At 39.2% G+C, this 22,773-nt stretch overlaps 2 protein-coding genes across 6 annotated transcripts in view; both read right to left on the bottom strand.

Moving 5' to 3' along the window:
• LOC126367606 (atrial natriuretic peptide-converting enzyme) overlaps positions 1 to 9,146 on the bottom strand; it is a 51,981-nt gene extending 42,835 nt beyond the window's left edge. The window contains exon 1 of the mRNA XM_050011211.1: positions 8,893 to 9,146. Within this exon, the coding sequence (XP_049867168.1) occupies positions 8,893 to 8,964 (72 nt within the window). The 5' untranslated portion in view covers positions 8,965 to 9,146. The remainder of the gene's footprint in view (positions 1 to 8,892) is intronic.
• Positions 9,147 to 9,684: 538 nt separating this feature from the next.
• The window catches only part of LOC126367607 (phosphatase and actin regulator 1), a 58,263-nt gene continuing 45,174 nt past the window's right edge, over positions 9,685 to 22,773 (bottom strand). For 4 of the 5 annotated variants that reach the window (XM_050011212.1, XM_050011213.1, XM_050011216.1 and 1 more), the window contains 8 exons: positions 21,257 to 21,487; positions 20,797 to 20,995; positions 20,471 to 20,503; positions 19,565 to 19,738; positions 17,511 to 17,638; positions 16,636 to 16,775; positions 15,446 to 15,582; positions 9,685 to 13,665 (listed from right to left, as the gene is read on the bottom strand). In XM_050011212.1, the coding sequence (XP_049867169.1) occupies positions 13,650 to 13,665; positions 15,446 to 15,582; positions 16,636 to 16,775; positions 17,511 to 17,638; positions 19,565 to 19,738; positions 20,471 to 20,503; positions 20,797 to 20,995; positions 21,257 to 21,487 (1,058 nt within the window). In that variant the 3' untranslated portion in view covers positions 9,685 to 13,649. The remainder of the gene's footprint in view (positions 13,666 to 15,445; positions 15,583 to 16,635; positions 16,776 to 17,510; positions 17,639 to 19,564; positions 19,739 to 20,470; positions 20,504 to 20,796; positions 20,996 to 21,256; positions 21,488 to 22,773) is intronic. The other variant, XM_050011214.1, reaches the window with a different exon arrangement.

Below are 22,773 nucleotides of genomic sequence, written 5' to 3'. Positions count from 1 at the left end.
TCTCCATGAAGACGGAAATGCGTGAATTCACCAAATCTTTGAACTCTACTTCGGAGGATATAGCAACGTTTAGGCAAGAGCTAGCCGATATGAAAACGCAAGTAAAAGAAGTGGACAAATATAGAGCGGAGGTCATCAGCCTTCGTGCAGAAGTAGCCGAGCTGCGTCATATTATTTCTTCAAAAGAGCAACGCCGCCTATGCAAAGATGTTGAAATAACCGGTTTAACCGAAAGCAACAGTGAAAACCTGCAACAAATAGTCACTGTGATCTCCACCAAGCTGGGTATAGAACTGGACCCACGAGACGTAGATGACGTAAAGCGAGTCGGCCTCCGCGGCGGTGGCGCAGGGGGCTTGGAGCGGCCGCGCCCTGTGGTGCTGACAATGACTCGCCGCGCGCCGCGCGACCAGCTGCTGCGTGCTGCGCGGGTGCGCCGCAACCTCACTACGGACTCGCTGAACATTCCCGGAAATTCACGTCGAGTATACCTGAACGAGCACCTGACCAAAGAAAACAGAATTCTTTTTAGTAAGGCAAGAAAGCTGGGTTCTGAATTGGGTTTCAAGTATTCCTGGATATCCAACGGGAATATATTCATGCGACGTTCAGAAACCAGCTCTGTCTTACACGTGACTTCGGATGCTATCTTAGAAAAGCTTAAAACACACAACACCTCGCCCGAGCGTCGGCTGGAATTACCTTCTTGTTCCTAATATCTTAACTCTAATTGAATTATTGATTGCACACTACGTACTGTTTATGATTAAGTTCCTTAATAATTTCACTTCCATTGCAGATCTCATTGTTTTGTTTATTTTAAGTTGTATGCTTTACTTTTTGATTTTTAATTACTTTTTAAGTTTTTCATTGTTTATACGCACAATTTACGCCCAAAATCTTCACTTAAAAATAGGTAAAAATCCTTGTCAAAAAAAATATTTGGTCTTCACGTTATCACCATTTTATCATTTTTTGAATTTACATATTACCTCTAGTTTACAACCACTTTTACTCTATAATCATTTTAATTTTCACATATTATGCTCTTGCAAACTCAGCACAACTCAAGCCTTCACATCTAACCTTTTAAACTTGATAGAAATTACTTCTGTTAAAATATGGGTAACTTAGACCTAACTACTGACATTGACTCGATGCTTAATATACAATGTCACGAAATAAATTCGCCGGAAATATGCAAGAGCCTAATTACCAAAAAATACAACTTTAAAGTAATCTCTTTGAATATTCGTAGTGTTAAAAAGAATCTTGATACTTTACTAGTTTACATACACAGAACCAACTTAGAATTCGATATACTAATCCTTACAGAATGTAGACTGAATGACTCCACAATTATCGATAGTATACCAGGCTACGACTCACATTTCACACTGCATAATATCAATCAAAATGGAGGAGTAGTAGCTTACACCAAATCCTCCTGGTGTGCGACAGTGACTGAACCAAGTTTTGATGAAGCATGTTGTCTAATAATAGATATTCCTAATGTTGTAACCATTTTTGGCATATACAGATCCCCTGCATTTAGAGACTTCAGCATTTTCTTGTCCGCATTAAACGATAACCTCGAAATACACAAAAATAAAAAAAGTGTCATATTAGCTGGGGATATAAATATCAATACTTTATCATCTGAATCAACCGAATATCTTTGCTTACTTGCGGAACATGGTTTTATACCAGCAATAACTATGCCTACTCGGTTAACATCATGTCTGGACCACGGATTTGTTAAGTCCAAATTCCCTGCCATTGGCATAGTCTGCAACTCTGATATTACAGACCACAAAATAGTCATTGTAGGACTCACCACAAACGAAAAGCGTAGCATACAAAGATCGCGTACGATAATTGACTATGACGGTGTAGGTGATGAACTCGCGTCGGTAGACTGGAGTGTGGTTACAGCACTGGATAACGTCGATAAAGCTGTGGAAGTGTTAATGGAATTAATAAAGACGGCCATTGCAAATAATTCGAAAGAAATAAAAATCAGCCGATCAAAGTATGTTATCCAGCCGTGGATAACTCCAGGTCTGCTTAGATGCACTCGTCATCGTGATCGCCTGCATGCAAAACTTAAACAGTTTCCAAACGACGAGATTCTTGAAATCACGTACAAGCGGTACAGAAACTTCCATAATAAGTTACTGCGAAAATTAAGAATTGAATATGAAAAACAAGAACTTCAGTCCAATAGCGGCGACCCAAAACTACTCTGGAAGACCATAAAGAGAATTTGCAACACTAATAAAGTAAAAAATTGTCAAGCTACTGAACTCACAACAATAGGTGCTAATACCGTAGATGCCCTTAACACTTGTAACAAATTCTTCTCTACCGTTGGTGAAAACTTGGCCAAGAGGATTATTCAAGAAATTGATGTCACTGAAGACCAACTGGCAAATAATGTACCTGATTCCAATGGACCAATGCACTCCTTCTTTTTGGAACCCACGGACGAACTAGAGGTACAATGCATTATAAACCAACTTAAGACAGAAAGTGCTCCTGGCTTAGATAAAATTAGCTCCAGTCTTTTAAAGTATATAAGGGACATATTATGTTCTCCTCTTGTTCACATATTCAACTTAAGTTTAAGTACAGGTCGTTTCCCGGAGCTCTGGAAAGTGGCCTCTATCACTCCGATCTATAAGGATGGATCTAAGACATCTCCAGGGAACTATAGACCCATATCACTGCTTAGCGTATTATCCAAGATGCTTGAAAAATTAGTAAATAAACGGTTGGTGAAATACTTAGAGTCTAATAATCTTCTCTCATCCAGACAATTCGGCTTCAGGCATAATAAATCTACAGAAGAGGCGGCTACCCTTTTAACTGAGCTTATTTCTAATAAACTTGACAATGATAGCAAGTGCATCGGTATCTTCTTAGACTTGGCTAAAGCCTTCGATACCGTCTCTTCCAAAATTTTAATTAGTAAATTAAAACAGCTTGGTATTAGAGGACTCGCCCTCAACTGGTTCACTAGTTACCTGTCTAGTCGGGTGCAGTTAGTTAGAATAGGATCTCATACAAGTGACCTTACTCCAATACATTTTGGGGTTCCTCAAGGGAGTATATTAGGACCTACCTTGTTCATAATTTATATGAACGACATCCTCAATCTTACTCTACCAAATGCTGAAGTGATCTGCTACGCAGATGACACTGTTGTTCTTTTCGAAGGGAAAAAATGGAAAGATACGTTCCAATCTGCTGAGCATGGGATGTCAGTCATTAATAACTGGCTAAGGAATAATCTCTTAACGTTAAACAACAAAAAATCCAAATACATATGTTTCCACAAAACCGCCGCATCCAGTCCACCTGTAACAAATGACATTAAAATTCATGTTTGTGATATGGCATCTCCACAACTCTGTAACTGTAGTAGCATACAGCGTGTAATGGATATCAAGTATCTTGGCATCATGATAGATCAACATTTAAATTTTGATTCTCATATTCAATGCCTTTCAAAACGTATTAGAAAGACTATAGGACTAATTAAGAAATTAAGGTCGTGTGCTGATAAAACTCTTTTAAGATCTGTTTATATAGCTATATGTCAGTCGGTTGCCAGCTACTGTGTCTCCGTTTGGGGTAGTGCTGCAAAAACTAAGATCAAGGATGCAGAGAGAGCACAAAGATCAGTTCTAAAAGTAATGCTAAAGAAACCCTACAGATACCCCACAGACACCTTGTATAAGGAAGCCAAGGTACTAACAATTCGACAGTTATTTATTCTAAAGACATGCATAATCACCCACAAACACATATTAAATTCTGACACATATAAAGAACTGTTAAAAAAACGCATTTACAGTGTGCCTTTGCCGACTGTTAACACGGCTTTCGCGAGTAGATTTGGAGAGTTTGTGAGATCTCGCACTTACAATGCAGTAACTAAGTCTTGCTGTATTATAGACTGCTCTATTCCGGTAGCAAAGTCCGTGTTAACAGACTGGTTACTCACCCTGGACTATTCCACTACTGAAGACCTCGTAAAATAAAATAAAATAAATTTTCTACTTACCTCTTCCTCAATTTATACCTATGCTACAGTTTATTTTGTAATGCTTATTTTTGTTATCTTTTCTTTTTATGTTATAATTTTACATTGTAAGTAAGTAAAATTAAGGCTAGTTTCTAATAAAAAAAATATATCTGGTTCCCCAAGATTCAGGCATTGCCTAGTTTGGGGACCCCTGTACAACTCCTGAATTCTAATTAGTTTATAAGCACACTTTTAGTTTTAAGTAAATATATATTTTTGTATTTCTCTTATTTTGTGCAATAAAGTTATTATTATTATTATTATTATTAAACAACCTTTTTTTAAATAAAGTATTTTATTGTACCTGAATAGTTGGTTAGATATCTCGTTGGCGGTAATCGATGCAGCAAAGGCGGTAATAGAAAGAAACCGCAATTCATGTGGCGGTAATAGAGGCAAGTGGGTTTTCGGACATAAAATTATTTTTTATCCAAAATATTCACTCAAAATTAAAAATTCTTGATGTATTTAGCAGAAGACAGTCATAACAATACAAATAAAATAAATAAGCTGCACTAGCAAATACAGAAGTACTTAATTTCTGAGAGGTAATCAGAGCATAGCTTAACCTGGCGGTAATAGGAGCGTTTACCTTAATAATAATAAAAACATTTATTTGCTCGATATACATTGTTAAAGGTTTTAATCATTCGCTCATCACAAAATCTCAGAAACTACAAGTGCTAGAAGACTCAAATTTTGCATGCGGATTCCTTTTAGGACGTATGTGCTTACTAAGTCAGGATTTTGCGAAATATGTAGAAAAGAGTGGCCAAGTTTATATGAAACTTTTTCGACTGTCGAGTCACTGGGAGTACAACTGGGCAACACAGCATTCTTAAAAAAACACTAAAGCACTCGGGTCGACCTCTAAGCTTTTTCTAAGCTAGACAAAGTCGGCCTTATCGCTAAGAGCGATCTCTTCTAGGCAACCTTCATATATACAACTACAGCGTCGCGTAAATAACTAGACAGATAAGAGAGGATAATCAGTTAATCTGAGATTTATCTTTTAACCCGTGGGTAACCCACCAGATATACAGAAATTTCTTTTGAAAAATCTGCATTATTGTGGTGAAAGAAAGAAAATAAACTTCACAGGTGTGGAAATTAAATGAAATAAAAGATAAGAAATCTCAGAGATCTGTTAATTCTGAGAAAAGCAAACTAAGAGATCATTCGCACGCTGGCGCAGCCTCATTGAATGTACTTAAATCCTTATTGCTTAGGCACGTTTCATTATTGTTAATAAGTGCCTGAAGTAAATATTAAGTATACTTACTTACTTATTACGTAATAAATCCGGTAAGGTACCGTCAAGTTGTAAATAAACAGGTACTTAGGTAGATACCAGTGTCGCCAGAACCTTATTTTCAGACAAAGCGGAATTTTAAACGTTTTATGGCAAATACTAAAAATCTAAATTGACAAAATTTTATTTTTACCCTGTATACATACGCATATTTTCTGTTGGGTCAGGTAGTGACCACGGTATTCGGCTTACTATTCGGACACACCACCTTCGTTTCTTCCACTCCCATCAAATAACACTTCAGGCATGCTCACCGGTTTAGAGTGCCCTTGACCTGAGAGGTTAAAAAGGCCATATCAAAGCAATTCATCTAAAAAAACAATATTGCTATTTGACATTTGTTTTCATTACGAACTTACTTTTATTTTTAGAAGAATTGCTTCGATATAGTTTTTTAGATCTCCAGATCTCATGCACTAAATACAATGCGCTAAATATTTTTCATTAATGAGCTGATTATGAACTACGTAATTGTGAATTTAATTATGTGTTCGTAATATGAAGTTTTGAAAGGAATATACAATGATAGTCCAATATTTGACCGCGGTATGTACGCATAGGCCTTCTTTATTTTTATAGAGAGTATGGAAGTAACGTAGTAAAGCTCTATTTGATCACGGATGTGTCTATGCGTCGTATCGAAGTACATCAAGATCCAAGATACAGCTAAGAGGCTAGGACGGCTACCGTTTGCGTCGGAGTCTCGGAGATGGTCAGTCGGTGACCAACGACCCGTATCGCGGACGTCTGCAGTGCCGTTACCAACTGGCACACTTCGCACAGCTGATCCGACGGGTGTCGGCGCCTGCGCATCATTTCTTCGACTAATGCTAACACAAAGATAGCTCAATTACCAACGGGTTATTGTACTCTTTCTGTGTTTCGCACGCTGCTGCCTAAATTTGATTAACCTTTGATTGGAAAATTTGTCGATTAGGTATCGTTTTCAATCGTGACGGTGAGTATTTATGAGAGTTTTGTGTGCCTGATAGGTAGGATATTCATGTGTAGGTAATTTATAAAATGTTTTTCTGTTTATGCTGTAAACAGGCTCTTCGAAGCTTTTCTTTTATGCTAGAGTTAGTGCAGAAGAATCAAAATGGCTTAATCCGTTTTTGACTCGTAAAAGTTTAATGACTAAAGGCCGCGTAGGTGCCTATTGGGTACAAGCACTTTACTTCGTTTAAGTAGTTAATTACTTAAGTACGTAAGAACCTCCAAGCCGCCATAGTCCGGTGGTTGAGCGTTGGGCTCACGATCTGGAGGCCCCAGATTCGATTCCCGGTGGGGACATATCACAAAAATTACTTTGTGATCCCTAGTTTGGTTAGGACATTACAGACTTATCACCTGATTGTCCGAAAGTAAGACGATCAGTAATAACCTTGACACCAGGGTTGATGAGGTTGGTATTCCACCACATGATAAGAAAAAGAAATATATACTTATAGGTTTGTTTATTTCTTATATGGATTGGTAAACATAATAATGGTAACTTGCATTTTGTACAAGTGACAATAATAACATCTTAAATTTACGGATCCTGGTCCCGGGAATACTTATTTTGAAATTCATATTAAGTAATATAACAGATTCTTCTTACCTATTAAGTAAACAATTTAAGAGAGTTGTCGTAAGAAACTAAGTGGTTATGCACATCCTCTTAGGACACAGTGTTTATCTAGTATTTCGAAAGTTTTGTCATGTACGAGTAAGATATTAATAGTCGCCAGTGTATAAGTAGAAAAGCTTCTGACAAATTATTTAAAGGCCCGTAGGTTGTAAACAAAGTAAATAAATGATGCCTAAAGCGGGTCTAGGACTTCCGTGGGTTTTAAAGCAGAAGCTCTTTGTATCACCTACGTAATTCCTTGTAATACAATGTGGGCAGGTGCAAGACAGGTGTGCGACGGTTCAAATTGATGAACCTCTTGTCTTAGCCCACGCAATGCACATCTTTTACAGACAAATAAATACAGGCAAATTAAACAGTTGAATAGCCGTGGGAACACTTATTGCTTAGCTAGTACCTAGCTACTAGCGAGTGTCGGTGGAAGGTGTAAAGTTGGAAGTAAATAGGCAGCAATTGCCGTGCCGAATGACCGGTATAAATCAGTAATTACCCATTTTCCGGTACCTGACTAGTTTAACTGATTATGCCGAGCGTGTATGTGACAAAAGCATGATGCAAGATCCGTTCTTCTTCTTATTCTTATTAAGCCTAGTGTCCCACTGCTGGGCAAAGGCCTCCCTCCATTTCTACCAGGACAAGATCCGGTACAAAAAACAAAAACTTTTAACTAAGTATTATAGTAGTAGTATTTTAGTTATCGTTGACGACATTTTTGTAAGAATTGGAAAGTGGTAGTGCATACTTCGTTTGATTTAGTTGGTTAGACGTTTCCTGTTCCGTCGATATAAAAACCAGTTTATTCTAAGCATATCGTGGTATTAAATCGCCGGTTTAACATGCAGGTTCCATGAGTGAGAGGCGGCAAATACGAGAGGCAAGGCCAGGAACATGCTCCGAATGTATACGACGGCTTTTAATTTCCTGATCACGACCGAATGCGGAGCCGGGCGACGTACAGTCATGAGCAATATCATGTACCCACTTTAGAACCCTGTCGCACTATCATTTAATGAGGCTTATGGTTTAATTTTTCAGAAAAGTTAATGTGACATGGTTGTATACATATTAGTAGTCGTGACCATACCTAAATCGATCCAGTCCAGTTTTTGCTTATTCGAGACGCAAAGTTTAGTGCAGACAATAATTACGTTTCAAGGAAGGAATATATGAAGATGCAGCAATATCCACGGGTTATAGATAACTAGGTTTACACCTACTTATGAAACATGAAGCTCAGGTTACCTGCGTACTTACCAACTCAACTGACTGTAAAGTGTGAAATCTCCGAGTTTTGATCACCTAATTACCCAGATATTAACGTAAGTAGGTACCTAGGAATTATTGAGGTTTACGCGATTATCATAATTAAAACACGGAATACTGAGGAGTCTCATATCCCTGATTAACGCGGTAAGAACCTGGTATTATGTGTTTTAATTAAAAATGATGTTTTATAAAACTCGGTATGAAAACAATTTGTTTATTTTTAAAATACTTATTTTTGCAATTTTTCAGTCGTAAGTATTTTTAACGTACTTATTTAATATATCTACCTATTGAACGTCCTTACTTCAGTAAGTTAATAAAGAACGAAGCCTAATCTTATGCAGCTTTTAGTTACAGTCATCACACGGAAGAGTGATTCAACCAATTAGCCAATTCTAATTGACACCTACTCTCTATCGACCTATTCATTGCAAAACGATAGCATCAGAGAGAAAGCGAATTAAACGGGAGACAGTTGTCGCACAGCTAATGAGATAAACAGCCATTTCACCGTAAACAATAACCGTTGTATCACACGTGCGAGATGAAATTAGCATCGTGGAGACAATGGTAGAAACCGGGGCGACTCACCTCTGTTTCCCAGGTTTTGTTGGTGCTCACGCTGCGCGGTTTACTCTCCTTCACACTCCCGGAGAACGTCATCGCAAGGACCTTTGTTCACACTACACTGGCTCTGTCATATGCCGCGACACAGTCCACTACTCACGTGGTACAGACACCGTATTAACACTGTCGCTTTCTGTTATCTATCTGCCGGATCGCTGGATTGAATGTAAACATTGTGCGCGGCGCGTGGCAGCGAGTGCGGTGTCGCGCGTGTGCCGTGCCGGGGCGGACTGAGCTGCGCCCGCGCCGGTAACGGGCACGCACTACAGTTAACTTTCTCTCAGCGCAGCCGCACGGCCATAAGTTTAGCGCCATCGAAAGTCGCCTCCGTAGCAGCTTCTCGGGTCAAAGCCTTCATTAATATTTCATTGCTTTTCCAAAACAATCTTTATCCAATACCACTCTATAGAAAACAGAACTCATGGTCACATCACAAGATAACTAACGTTTGGTTGAATGCGTGAGGTCGTTCAAATTAGTTAAGCTCATATTAAGTTTTCCACTCGAATGGAATCAAAATATTTTAGCAATTCATTAAAAATGTTGTGCAACTAGGTCTTTAAGTTTTGTAGTATATCGCATGTGTTATAAGGAAGACTCATTATACCTAGTTATGTCGTGTTAATTAAATTAAAACGTTTATATACTGACTTGATATTTGGTTGACCCACTGGTCTAATTCCCTTATTTCCTTTTTCTTGTAAATAAAATTGTCATCACAAGTACGGGGTTGGAGTTAAAACAAACACAATGAAGTATAAAACTTAATGTATAATCATGGTATTTACAAACTTATGTTATATAAAACAAGTAATTTTATGGCTATCATTAAATATACTTATTACAACATGTCATCAATAATTTACACAATATTCAAAATAAAAGCCAACAGTAAGTAACTTTACTGATGATAGCAAATACAAAGATCGTAATAGCACAAAATATACGCGATATTGATGGAAATAAAAGAGATTCCATAATTTACATTATTAAAATTATATACAGACATCATCAAAACAATGTTTATCGATATAATTGCTTTAGAATCACCCTAAATAACGTTACATAGATTTGTTGCCATGTTATATACGCTCCTATTGGTATACGCGTAAGCAAATATAATGATTATATGCACGTAACTAAAACTGATGACGTTCACTTTATCAAAAATTACTTCATATAAAACAGGAATTCATCATTCTAATGACCCCAAATATTGGCGCGATTACACACTTTCCTCATTCATATTTTGTTTTCTGACTCATAATAAGCTGATTACGATTTTTCAAACGTAATATCATAATGACTTTTAGGGTTTGTATCTAAGGGTTGGTAATTATTAAAATATATTAAGCAAAATACGTGCCATCATATAAAAATATAAGAATGTTGTACTGCTAATGTGTTACTCGGCACCAATTAGCATAAAATGAAAATATAAACATAATGATGTCCTTTAAATAATACTATACACTTGTAAATAAGAAAATTCGTATCACAATGTTGGTTGGTAAGATACCTTCGGCTGCTCACACGCACTTGTGATGTCCATCGAGACATGCGCCGGAGCCGCGCACGCCGCTGCGGTATACATACATGCATATTGTAACGATGGCGACGCTATCTAGCTAAAAGAATTTAGTTGAGCCTTAGATCTTTGGAAATCTGAATGTCTTATTACATATTACAATATCGATAAACATCTACCTTTTATCTTAACATTTTAAATTGCAAATCTAACAAAATTGTTTAGAAAAATAAGTCGTCATTTTGGCTTCCATATTACTCTACAATGGAATGGTCTCAAGAATAACCATTATATTAACATTTTTGTTGCTTGCTATCCATAATTATTCGCATAATGGTGCTGATTTCAGTACACACATAATTTTATTTTAAGTTATACCTGAAATGTTCTTATCCGCTGAAAAAGAAAGGGACGGGTTAACGACAGGCATAAAAATGGAACATACGTCAATTTTAGGCAGAGGTTTAAAAACCCTCCCAAAATTTTATATTAGCCAATAACCCGACATAATTAAGCTGACAGCACACGTGAAACAGGTTACATATCAGCGAGATGCCTATATAATTCGCCCGGGTTATTCATACATTTCAAACTTAACAGTTTCAATCTCCCGTCCCTATCCTTTTCGGTGGATAAGAAAATGAAGGGTATAACTTAAAATAAAATTAGGTGTCTGCAGGAATCGGGTCCAATGTACGGTTACGCACTGACTTACATGATAATTATGCTGGGATTAATATTACCTTTGTTAATAAAAATGTAGTGGTGTACAGTATAAATGTCTAGTGTATGTAAGAGTGACGCATCGCTGTAACCAACCAACGAGTCCCGGGAGCTCGCCACACACACTTTGTAGATTGTTTCACTTTGGAAAGCACGTCACACAAAATGGCACCGCTACTGAACAATACATTGCTTTTATAAAACGATTTACATTATATTAAACTGATTCCTATCTATGAGTTATTCTACGAAGAAGTTACCTATACAGTTATGTATAAAATGTTTCAACACGAAAACTTCAAATAATTCACATTCAATCGAAACAAATCCATTCTTTATTATTGCTCTCTATCATCCTAGCATCATTATATAAAATAAATAATTTTACATACCGAGTAATTTAATCTCAGAACGCGTACAATTTAACGGCTACAGGTGTATAGAGCTTAGTCGATAATATTTAGTCCATTAGTCAATACTTCGTTCAACGTTTGAATAACTTACGCTAGTCCTAGGCTAGAGCGACAAGATGATTAACAAGTTGTTCCCGCCGAGGTTGCTCGTGTCGTACAGGCTGGACAGACATATCTACGGGCGTATACGCAACTTGGGGGATTGTCAAATGTAGTATCGGGGGAATGTTGTGTACTAATAAACTGCTAGCTATTTGCTCACCATCGTTCTAATCATAAAATAGGGTGTAACATTCTGTGTCGGAGAGGATCAGCTGCAACCTTCCGCGACCTTACGTATCCACCGCGCATAGCACAGTGGACACACCGGGCTGCGCGGGAGCAGGCCCCAGGGCTGTGGCCCCCACACTCGCCACCATACTCGAGTCATTCCCATTGAGCGCGTTTCATGTCTATCACAACAGAGAACTATTAGTGCGTTATACGATCACCGTGTGTTTCCCTGTACTTTGGAATTGCATTACTGGACCAGTTCATCTTAGCAAATTATCACAAAACAAAATTAATGTTCGAGGTTCGAGTACGCCGAGCCAAAATACGGATGTTTTTGACTACTTAAATTATTAGTGTTGAGAGATAATAGGTGGTATATTAGTGCTCGTAGTTCATTTATAAATTACACCGTTTCTGGTCTAAGTTGAGCAAACCAATAGTTGTGCATGCTACAATAGAATCCATAAAAGTATATTGTCTAACGGGTCGCGACCCTCGCTAAGTTTTATTGTTATGTTGCACAGCATTTGAACTTGGAAGCACTCCTAGTAGTAACAGACAGAAAATTGTTCACTTGTATATGTATGAATGACACAATATAACACCTATTCCCTTACCACAAAACATATTTTACAAATTTTTAACTACGATTTTTTGCAACTATTTCGAAATGACATATTTTTTTTGTTACCCATATACGTGTTGGATTTTATTATTACAAATGTAATTATTAGTGTTGTTACTTACTTTTAACGCTTTTAACCATCAACAATTTATGACGTGACTCATAGTGACATACTTTTCACTTTAGGTATCCAAGAAACTGGTGATTTTTATTTAGATACTAGTTGTTAGAATTGAGTAGAAACAAACAGTGACAATCAATGGTAGCATCTCTTCACGTCACTGATTTAATTTTACAAAAGGAGCAAGTGAGGTATAACAATAAGTGCGAATTAACTGTACTTAACTCTCAAAGAATGTATCATGATAAAACTTGCAAACAAACACGCAGTCAATACAGAATACATATAAGTTGCTACTATATAGTTAAAAAGAATAAAAATATAATGACACTGTAATATGATCCACGCAGGCGTAACGACTTACATGCATTCTGCGTCAATAATATCAATAACTTGTGAACTTATCATCAACTCGAAATTGTGACGCAAAACAGTAATATAAAGTGAAATAAATACATTAAAATCGAATCTAGCTTATTGACTACGAAGCTAAAAGCTAGCAATATAAGAAAAATCACATGTCTACAATCGATAACTATGATGGATACTCGCAATTAAAATAACTCTCACGCAACGGAGCTCAGAGCTTCATCTCCACCACAATAACCATTATCACTAACCTTTCTCGAAGGTCAATCAAAAGAATGTATAGGTACGCTTAGAATACATCAACTTAACATAAAACATAATTGTACTCGGCAATAACTACGTTAATAATAGGTAAATTATAAAACAAGATTGCACTCACGGTACGCATTTACAAAATGTAACGTCAAAACAGCGGTATAAAGCAACTTTAGAATATTCAACACTTTACCGATGCTCTGTGGTAAGTTATTGCATACGAATCTTCCGGAGGCGGAAGAAGTCAATATAAATAACATTTAAGATCACAGGTGCGGGCCGCGCGGGCGCCCGTTGCGGCCCCCGCTACTGCGGCCCCCGCTACTGCGGCCCCCGCTGCTGCGGCCCCCGCTGCTGCGGCCCCCGCTACTGGCCGCGCGAGCTGCTCCCCGGTCCGAGTGTAAGGCACAGCCGTCATGGTCGATGGAACCTGCAACAACCGACACCACGTTCGTATACACGCACCGATACTTCCCGACATTCATGGCTAGGGCGGGAAAACAGTCAGGGGTAGACCAGCAGCCCTATGGTCACACGACAAGGAAGTGTTGGCGGGAAACTGTGAGTGAGACTAACACAGCACCGAATACGATGGGTTCAGAACCCACCTGCTAAACTCACCTTTACTTTTGTTTTTTTATTGTTTGTGATGTTCATTTGTACGTCCTGTTATGCATGAATAAATAAATTAATATTTTTATTCTATGCTCGCCAATTACGTCAAGAATTTAGTACTCTGAATCTTATCAGTGCTCACTAAATTAAAATTTTGGTGGGTTGCCTTTTCTTTCAATTTATTGGATTAAAATTATTTATATGATCATCATTCATCACTTCTGTCGGGCATTATAGCTACAATATTTTGAACTAGGATCACTACTTAAGTAAAAACCATGGATCTACTAAAATTCAAATAAGTATAAACCAGTGATATTATGGAGGTCCTTAACCCTTTCAGCGCCAAGAGTTTTGATCAAAAACGTTCACCACACGCCACGACATTAAACATGGTTGATTTACTAGTGTTGGCAATATTGAATATCGATGTTTTAATTTGCACTAAATAAATCATTTCAGAAATATATCTATAGCTATTTTTAAGTTTTATGGGTTTTATTTCATTTTTATATATAAAACATTTTAAAATGTATTAAAATCTCAGTGGCCTATAAATACAGTGAACAATCACACAAGTAATTATGATATTAGTTGCATCACTACGTGTCTGATGTATCAGACTTTGGCGGCGAGAGCACGAAACTTAAATGTCTGATATATCAGACTTTGGCGGTGAAAGGGTTAAACGAAACTGATATCCGAAATCTATATCGGATATCCGAAATAAACATCTACCCGAAACTGTAATCGAAATAAAAGTTTCGGATAAATTCAAATGATACGTGTTGTAATAATAGGTCTTTGTTTTTGCCTGGTTGAACCGATACCGCATCCTCTGTATTATTTTTCATATTAACCGAATTTACCGCAAGTTATACCCGTCATTTTCTTATCCGCTGAAAAGGAAAGAGACGGATGATTGAATGAATGAATAGACCGGGCGAATAAAATAGGCATCCCGCTGATATTCAACCCATTTCATGCCTATAGATTTCCCGTCCCTTTCGTTTTCGGCGGATAAGAAAATGACAGGTATAACTTAAAATAAACTTAGATTTATTAAATTCCACAAAATCGCTGGCATAAACTGTGGATCACCTATCTTACGTGAGGGACGCAGTAATAATTAGACGCTAAGTGCATTATCAATAATCATACAATACACCTCGAGTGAGATGTTTATTTATTTTGCGTGGGTTTTGAGTTTTTTATATTTCCTCTCTCTTTCTCTTATTTATAGCCAACACTTTAAAAAGCTTATAATAACATAACATAAGCTCACAACTACGTAGTCGTTTATTGGTACCCATACCTCACCCAGTTTTCTGTTAGACCAATAAAAACGCAAACGAAATTACGTATGGAGGACTTTTCCGAAAATTCACCCATGTGTACCTATGTATGTGCTTCGGAGGCTATTAGCCGTAAAACAGCTCCACCCGCACTGGAGCAGCATAGTGGAGTATGCTCCATACCCCCTCCGGTTGATTGAGGGGAGGCCTGTGCCCAGCATTGGGACGAATATAGGCTGTTTATGTATGCATGTTACGTGTACCTATGTATGTGTATTTTTATGTGGACGGTGTACCGACCTGGTGAGGTGCTTGCTCTCCTCGTGCACGGCCATCTCGGAGCTCTTGAACTCGTTGAGCTCGCGCCGGATGGCGGCCTTGTCCCGCGGCGTCAGCCGCGTCCACGGTTTGTCCGCGCGCCGGTCGTAGTCGTGCGCCTGTAATGTCCAATTAATACTATGTATCTGAGAAAATTTCAACCTTTCAGCGTTATGTCAAAGGCCCAAGATTTCGCGGTATGGCCAGGACACCGTATAAGAGCAAGACAGACTGTCTGCGCACGCTCCCTTTCTTCTTAACAACTTACGGCTATTTCGACCAAAGTGAGTGTTCAGTTAGCTCAGTAGTGAGGATTGTCAGTGAGTGTTGATTATTAAAAGACAGTTCTGGAGATAATTAATGTTTACTTAAGTAGAATAAATGTTGAATGATAATGTTAAAATGTTTCGAATGCACCCGGTCGCGCCGAAAAATGCACTAATTATAAAATATAAATTATCGCGATGCGTCGGCAATGTGCTGACGACGCATAACGTGTTTTCGTTAGACGCGTGTTTGGTGTATTACACCGAACAGTGAGACTCACGGGATGAGGTGAATCTAGGTCAGCCCCGGTACTAATTGGTGCGGGACGAACTCTCCGTTTTATACGTAATATGATTCTTTATTTAACGGCCTCTGTGGTCCAGTGTTTGAGCGCTGAGCTCACGATCCGGAGGCCCCGGGTTCGAATCCCGGTGGTAACATATCACAAAAATTACTTTGTGATCCCTAGTTTGGTTAGGACATTACAGGCTGACCACCCGATTGTCCGAAATTAAGATGATCCGTGCTTCGGAAGGCACGTTAAGCCGTTGGTACCGGTTACTACTTACTGATGTAAGTATATAGTCGTTATATGAGTCAGGTCAGGGGCCTTTGGCGGCTCAATAATAACCCTGACACCAGGGTCGATGAGGTTGGTAATTCACCATACAACCCACGATAGAAGATTCTTTATTCTACGGCTTCTTTATTCTTCGCCAGCTATGCTTAAGTCCCATGTAATAGAGGGCGGGTCTATTGCTATTAACTAGGCACAAATTCATGAATTCAAACTCATGAAGTCGAACTCAGTTTTATTCTTCTTCTTCTTCTTCTTCTTTAGAGCCCGATCCGAATTCGAACCTGTGACACTACGTTATAAGTTCTATATGTGTGGAATTTTATACCTGTGTGACTTCAATGTAGTCGCTGAAGCGTATGATCTTCTTCTCCTTGAGCTCGTCGACGGTGGGCCGGAAGCTGAGCTTGCGCAGCAGATACCGCTTCTTCTCTTCTTTCTGCTTCTTCTCCTCCGCGGGGGACTGACCTGTAAATCACACCACACAGTTATAATTAGGAATACTAATGTAGACGCCAATTCAATGTTAATATTTATCAAAAACCAAATGTTGCATTGACAAAAGGGGTTAAAGTATCCCTTCCTTTTACTAATCCACATAAATAATCTTCTTCTTCTTATCGTGTGGGTTGTGAGGTGGAATACCAGCCTCATCAACCCTGGTGTCAGGGTTACTATTGAGCCGCCAAAGACCCATACATAAATAATAATAAAAACGTTTATTTTGGACAAACAACATAGGTATATTCATTACTTAACCTAAAAAAAAAAACAGTATATAAATGTACACGGGTGCAGCAGTCCACCAAAAAAAACCAGGATTCAGTGACTTTTTCCCAGAGGCCAAAACAAATTTTCAACCCTCGCCTAAGGCCAGGATTCAGCGATTATATTACTGCAGATCATCCAATAATTGTAAAAAAATTATCACTGGACCGTTAGCGCGGAACTAAAGTGACGATTCTAGTGTATGGCTAACTCTTGTTAATGTTTAGTTACTTCCAATGTGACGACAAAGATCGTTCTGAATACATTTAAAATTCAACTCGTAAATAAATCACAGGTCAACTGAATTCAGTAGCAAAACTAACTCCATCTCTTTCTTGAACTTGTTGTAAGTAAAGGACGACACTAGTTAAATTAGGTTAAGTTTGTGTGCGCCCGAATAGGCACAAGTATCAAACACAAGAAGTTATGACGTACTTTTGAGTATATTCCTCTCGACCAGCTCCTCCGCCGTGGGCCTCATGGACAGCCGGCGGATGAGGCGCGCGCCGATCGCCTCCCACGACTCCTGCCGCTCGTGCTCGCTCTGCACCACCAGGATGTTCCTACAACACCACAACACACTTAGTATATGCTTACATAGTTACCACATTCAAATAGTTTCAATAGCCCAGGCACCGTATGTTAGTATTGATCGCGTAATGAGCTTTGAGATGGGCTTTGAATTCTAAAATTAAACGCTTTTCTGGTAATTCACGGTAACTACAGTCGTTTGAACCCTATATTATGTAGTTATACAAACGATGCCTAGAGTATCTAATGTCACCATAAAACAATCAAACCTGCACTATGTGATTATAGAGCGAGCTGGCTTCGTCAAACGTCAAATCTACGCGTTCAAACTCAAACACGATTGTTTCCAAAACGAATAGTGCGGAACAGCTGATAAGATTCAGACCCACCGAACTAGATTAAGATCGGTTCAAACTGACGTAACTTTCTTACAGTACTCTAACAATAAAATGCTCGCCCCACTTGCGCGCACGCTGCCAACCGGTCGTCGCCGATACAAAATTTGCCAAAGCGTATACTATATGACACTGCGAATGTTATCATAATGGACGGATTAACATAAACGCTTGGCTCGGACCCAAGGGGCATCCAGAATAGACAGGTTAATTAATTAAGGTTAACAAAGGATTCCACTTGACAGATTCTTTCAACGCGTATAAAATTTTGTTGAGAACCGCGCATATCAACATGATGTCGAAAATTAAACAGATGTTTCAAACGGAGTGCAAAAGTCACGTGGAAATATTAGTCACCTCAATGTCAATAGCTCGAGTGCACCAACAATGTCAGTGCCAAGAGCATTGCGAGAAGTAGGAAGAAATAAACTATCGATACTATAGTGGTGCTAAAATATCCCTCCCAGGCGACCGCCGGCACCCGGCCCGCGAGCGCGCCCGCTTACACCGCGCAACACTTGTTAACTACTCCCGCAAACTTCTTCATTACCCTATCGAACAATGTTCAATATTCCATTTAACCTCTCTATATCAAACTGTTCTAAGTTTCCAAAGTTAGTTGAATATATCCTCCTAGGCGCGCAAGTCTCAAGGCTTCTATTGTTACCTTTGAGTGATTAATAATAGCCAAAATGTGTACATATGGAAAGCTCCCATTCCGGCAATATGTGAAACGAGCTCACTCTATTTCATATACAATTGATACAACTTCAAAACAATGTAGCGGATGTTAGGATGAGACATTCAGATGTATTTAATTGTCAATACAGAACTAGAGACGTCCATCAGTCTTCATATTTGACAAACACTTCAATCTAAATCTCAAATCCATAGTAATGAACCGCTATGATTAGAATACATCACAACTCATGCAACACCAAATCATTAAAATATAACAGTGACCGATTTAAAATTGACATATTAATTTACAGTTGATCGTGGCGGTTGTTGCCAAATTATTACATTTGATATGTTGTGATGCCAACATGTACAACATGGCGTGCCATTCAAGGTTTAGTTATATAATTTTACGAGCGTACGATTGTTTATTTCACACAGCGAGCGAAAAGTATTCCACGTTACCATGGATAAAACCTGATTGTACCCGTGTGGCGCGAATGGCTGCTTGCGAGCGGCCGGGGGTTGGGTAACCGGGGGTAACATCCTGCGGACGTGAGGGTGCTCAAACATTACTGGTGCCACACACATATTGAACCATTTTCCCGGTCCAAGTCTCTCGTTTAGATATAGTTCTTTCTACCGTGAAAATATGTATTTTCTTTGTTAGCAAATTGTACTTTATTTTGTGAACATCTGGCTGGAAGTATTCCGAAACGAGTTGTTATCACCATAAAATACATCTAAGATTATTTTCCTTTATACGAGTACTACACCATCCAGTTCTGAACTACTACTAATAATAAGAGCATATTAAGAAGGATACATTATTATTTTAGGGTTTTGTCTGTACAATACAAAGCTGGTGGTATATCGGTAGGTTACCTGTTAATGAGCTCTTGCCGGTCAGGCCGGAGCGCCAGTTTGATGTTGAGGCTCTCCTTGCGCGCCAGCTTGGCGGCCACGCGCTCCGACTCGCTCGCGTACTCGTGGTGTTCCTCCCACGGCCGCGCGTTCTCCTTGTTCTCGCACGTGTTACCCAGCCGCACCGGCCGAGTACTGTACACGTATAATATTATATTAAAAACAATCCCCAATTTCTAAAACAATAATGAACATTAAACGAGTCAGCGACGGTTTTGACACGTGACACAAAGTGCGCTGCGCCATCCGACACGGGTTTTACCCCGCATAACATAAGTAAACATCTACTCAGAAAGAATGCTCGTTAAACTAAGGAAACGATGCAAACAGATAACAACTAAATGCAATTTTGTCATAATGGAAATAAAAGTAAATAAAATTTTGAAAACAGAAATATTCTAACTTGTTTTCGCTAAACAATACGAGTACATTTACATGCAACATAGATCACTAACGATAGAGGCAGATTGTATTAAATCATTTCCAAGACATAAATATGAATACCATTCGTATGAGGTAACACAATTAATAAATGATTCATGAGCACCGAGACAGTAGTTTGGTCATTCCTTGCGTTAGTTACTCGGACGGAGCCACCACAGTGACGTGTTTACGTGAGTTCGGTGTCCATAATGGTGTTAGGTGGAACATCGCTCGTGTTAGTAGTTATAACAATATAAAGTCGCGTGTACAACACGGTGTCGGTGTCGTGTAGTGACGGAGCGTTAAGACACATGGAAGAGAACATCAAGACAGAGATGATAGTCGGAAGCGTGCGATGCACGATGCATGTCTGAAGGCAAGCGGACCGTCGGGAGGCCTCTGCAAGATGGCGGTCGACAACATTGACAACTGTGAGACTGTTACCATATGCGGATCCTCGGTTTGGGCGGCGGCCGTCTGCCCGGCGGCGCATGATGGAAATAAACGGACAATTTCACAATCACGCCCACATTCAACATGGATTAATTAAACAAATAAGAGTATTATTCGGACAATTTTGTGTCTAGTGTGACTGTAGTTTCGTATTCTGTAAAAGCGATAGCGCTACGCTACTCGTACAGCCAGGATCTTCTCGTCAAGCACAGGGTAAGGAACGTAATGCTCGATGGCTAACCTAGAGATGATGTTATTGCCTTGGGACGTCCTAACAGACGTATGTCTAGGGGATCTAGAGCTGTAGTTATACTGACTTGAAGCTGGCGTGGTGGTGGTCCTGGCGCGGAGCAAGCGGTGTGCCGGCGGGCGAAGCCTGCGGCGCCGGCCGCTTCTTCAGCGCGGACTTGAGCGGCACCGCGTTGAATATGGGCTCCTTAGGCGGAATCTCCTCCACCCGCGTCGTATCCGCTATAGGTTCCAACTCATCTTCGTCTTGGTCGTCCTCCTCTTCGGCTGATAGAGCACAGCAATGGGCACAATTTTAGCACAAACTGTACTGTTTGTTTGGTTTACCCATACTTTTAGTTTCCTAGCATCGACCCATACCAATTCTGTTTAATGATACCGTTTGTACATAAAAAAGTAATAAACACCTAAACAGGGTAAACTCTTTCACTCTCTATAAACTAGGTGCTTTCATTGCAAACATACATCCGACTCAAAAAAAAAACACTTCATTCTCGGTCCATTTTGCTGACATTCGCCCAAACTTACAGTCAGAAAGTTGGTGCTGTTGATGCATGGGGTGTTGGTGTTGATGCTGATGCTGGTGCTGGTACTGGTTCTGGTGCGGCTGGTGGTGGTGGCGGGTGGGGGAGGGCGAGCTGAACATGGGCGGCGGCGGGATGGGCCCGATCTCCGACACCGCGATCGGCGGCTCCGGCAGCTCCGACAACACCAGCTGCTCCTCCCCACCACCGTCTCCCACCTCCACATAGCTGGGCACTATAAATAATACCATACATAAATAAATATGTCTGCAAATTACGACTGGGAATGTCTATACCCTTGACGAGGAGTCTACTTGGCTAATATAGGGACAGGTTATAGATACCTCTTAAAGCTAAGACATCATCGTGTATTATGGTGCAAACAAAGTGTTAATTTATTAATTCGTCATCTCTAGCGTTTATCTCGTTTTCACAGGGCCCGATTATATCTACATAAAGACAATGACGTAAGATGCTAATTTGTAAATGTTAAACCGACCCACTTTTGACAAAAGACAATACGAATGTCTGGTCTTTTGACTTGCTATTTGTAGTGAAACGTTTGCCATACCGCGTGGTGTATTCGCGAGGATTTACCAAGGGGTAAGTAAGGCGATGTCTGACTTGATCACCACTGTCGATATATCTAAAGACATTCAAGTCACTTGGCAGAGAAACTCTCTGAAGCAAAGGCCACTATGACTCAGTACAAAATCATATCTAGAATATTGCTGACGTTGATTTCATGCGAACGTTAGGGATCATTTTGGATAGTCCGACCGTTTATAGTTAGTCAACTAAAAGGGAACATTCTCGTATAACTTCATTTATATCACCTCGTTATGCCAAAAACTACCGATATGTCCAAAATGTCCAATAAGAATCCGAATGTCCTAATATTGAACGCGGTTAAAGAAAGTGGAAAATCTGATTATTTTCTTTCGTCGATACACCACACACGTAGTACTAAGTATCTTACTATGATGAAAAGAGGAAAAAAACGATAATTTGTTCTCGTAGTTCGATACGTCCCACACGTAAGCCAGGCCACAAAGGAAAACATATATCGATTTGAATATCGTTACGCAGCGTGACGTATAGAAGAGTGTGCCAAGCGTCGAGTCGAGATGTTTTGTATGCTTATTTTGTCTTTTTTTATATACATCATTGTTATCAATCTCACTCTATATCCTTCTAAGTGGCTTCTTTTAGAAGATTTATTGTCAAATTCAAATGAAAACTGCTAAAATACAAACCGTGGCAAAATTACAACAGGCACAAGCGCTGAATAAATCAAAACATTTATTTTTAGGTAATGTGTGACTACTATGAAAGTGAAGAAATTATGATAATTTCTCACAAAATCTACGACAAGTTTGCATGAACTTTGGAAAATTACAAGCAAAGCTCGTTTAAACTTGTACATATGAAAATTTGTGAAATGTACGAGATGAGTTCCTGACGTTGTAATATCAGGTAAGACTTAGGTAAACTCCATTGCCGCCCCTAAGCTAATGAAAT

The sequence above is a fragment of the Pectinophora gossypiella genome, chromosome 6 (assembly GCF_024362695.1).
Source record: "Pectinophora gossypiella chromosome 6, ilPecGoss1.1, whole genome shotgun sequence".
Lineage (NCBI taxonomy): Eukaryota > Metazoa > Arthropoda > Insecta > Lepidoptera > Gelechiidae > Pectinophora > Pectinophora gossypiella.
The sequence above is the reverse complement of the archived record's forward strand: the minus strand, read 5'-3'. Positions and strand labels throughout refer to the sequence as shown.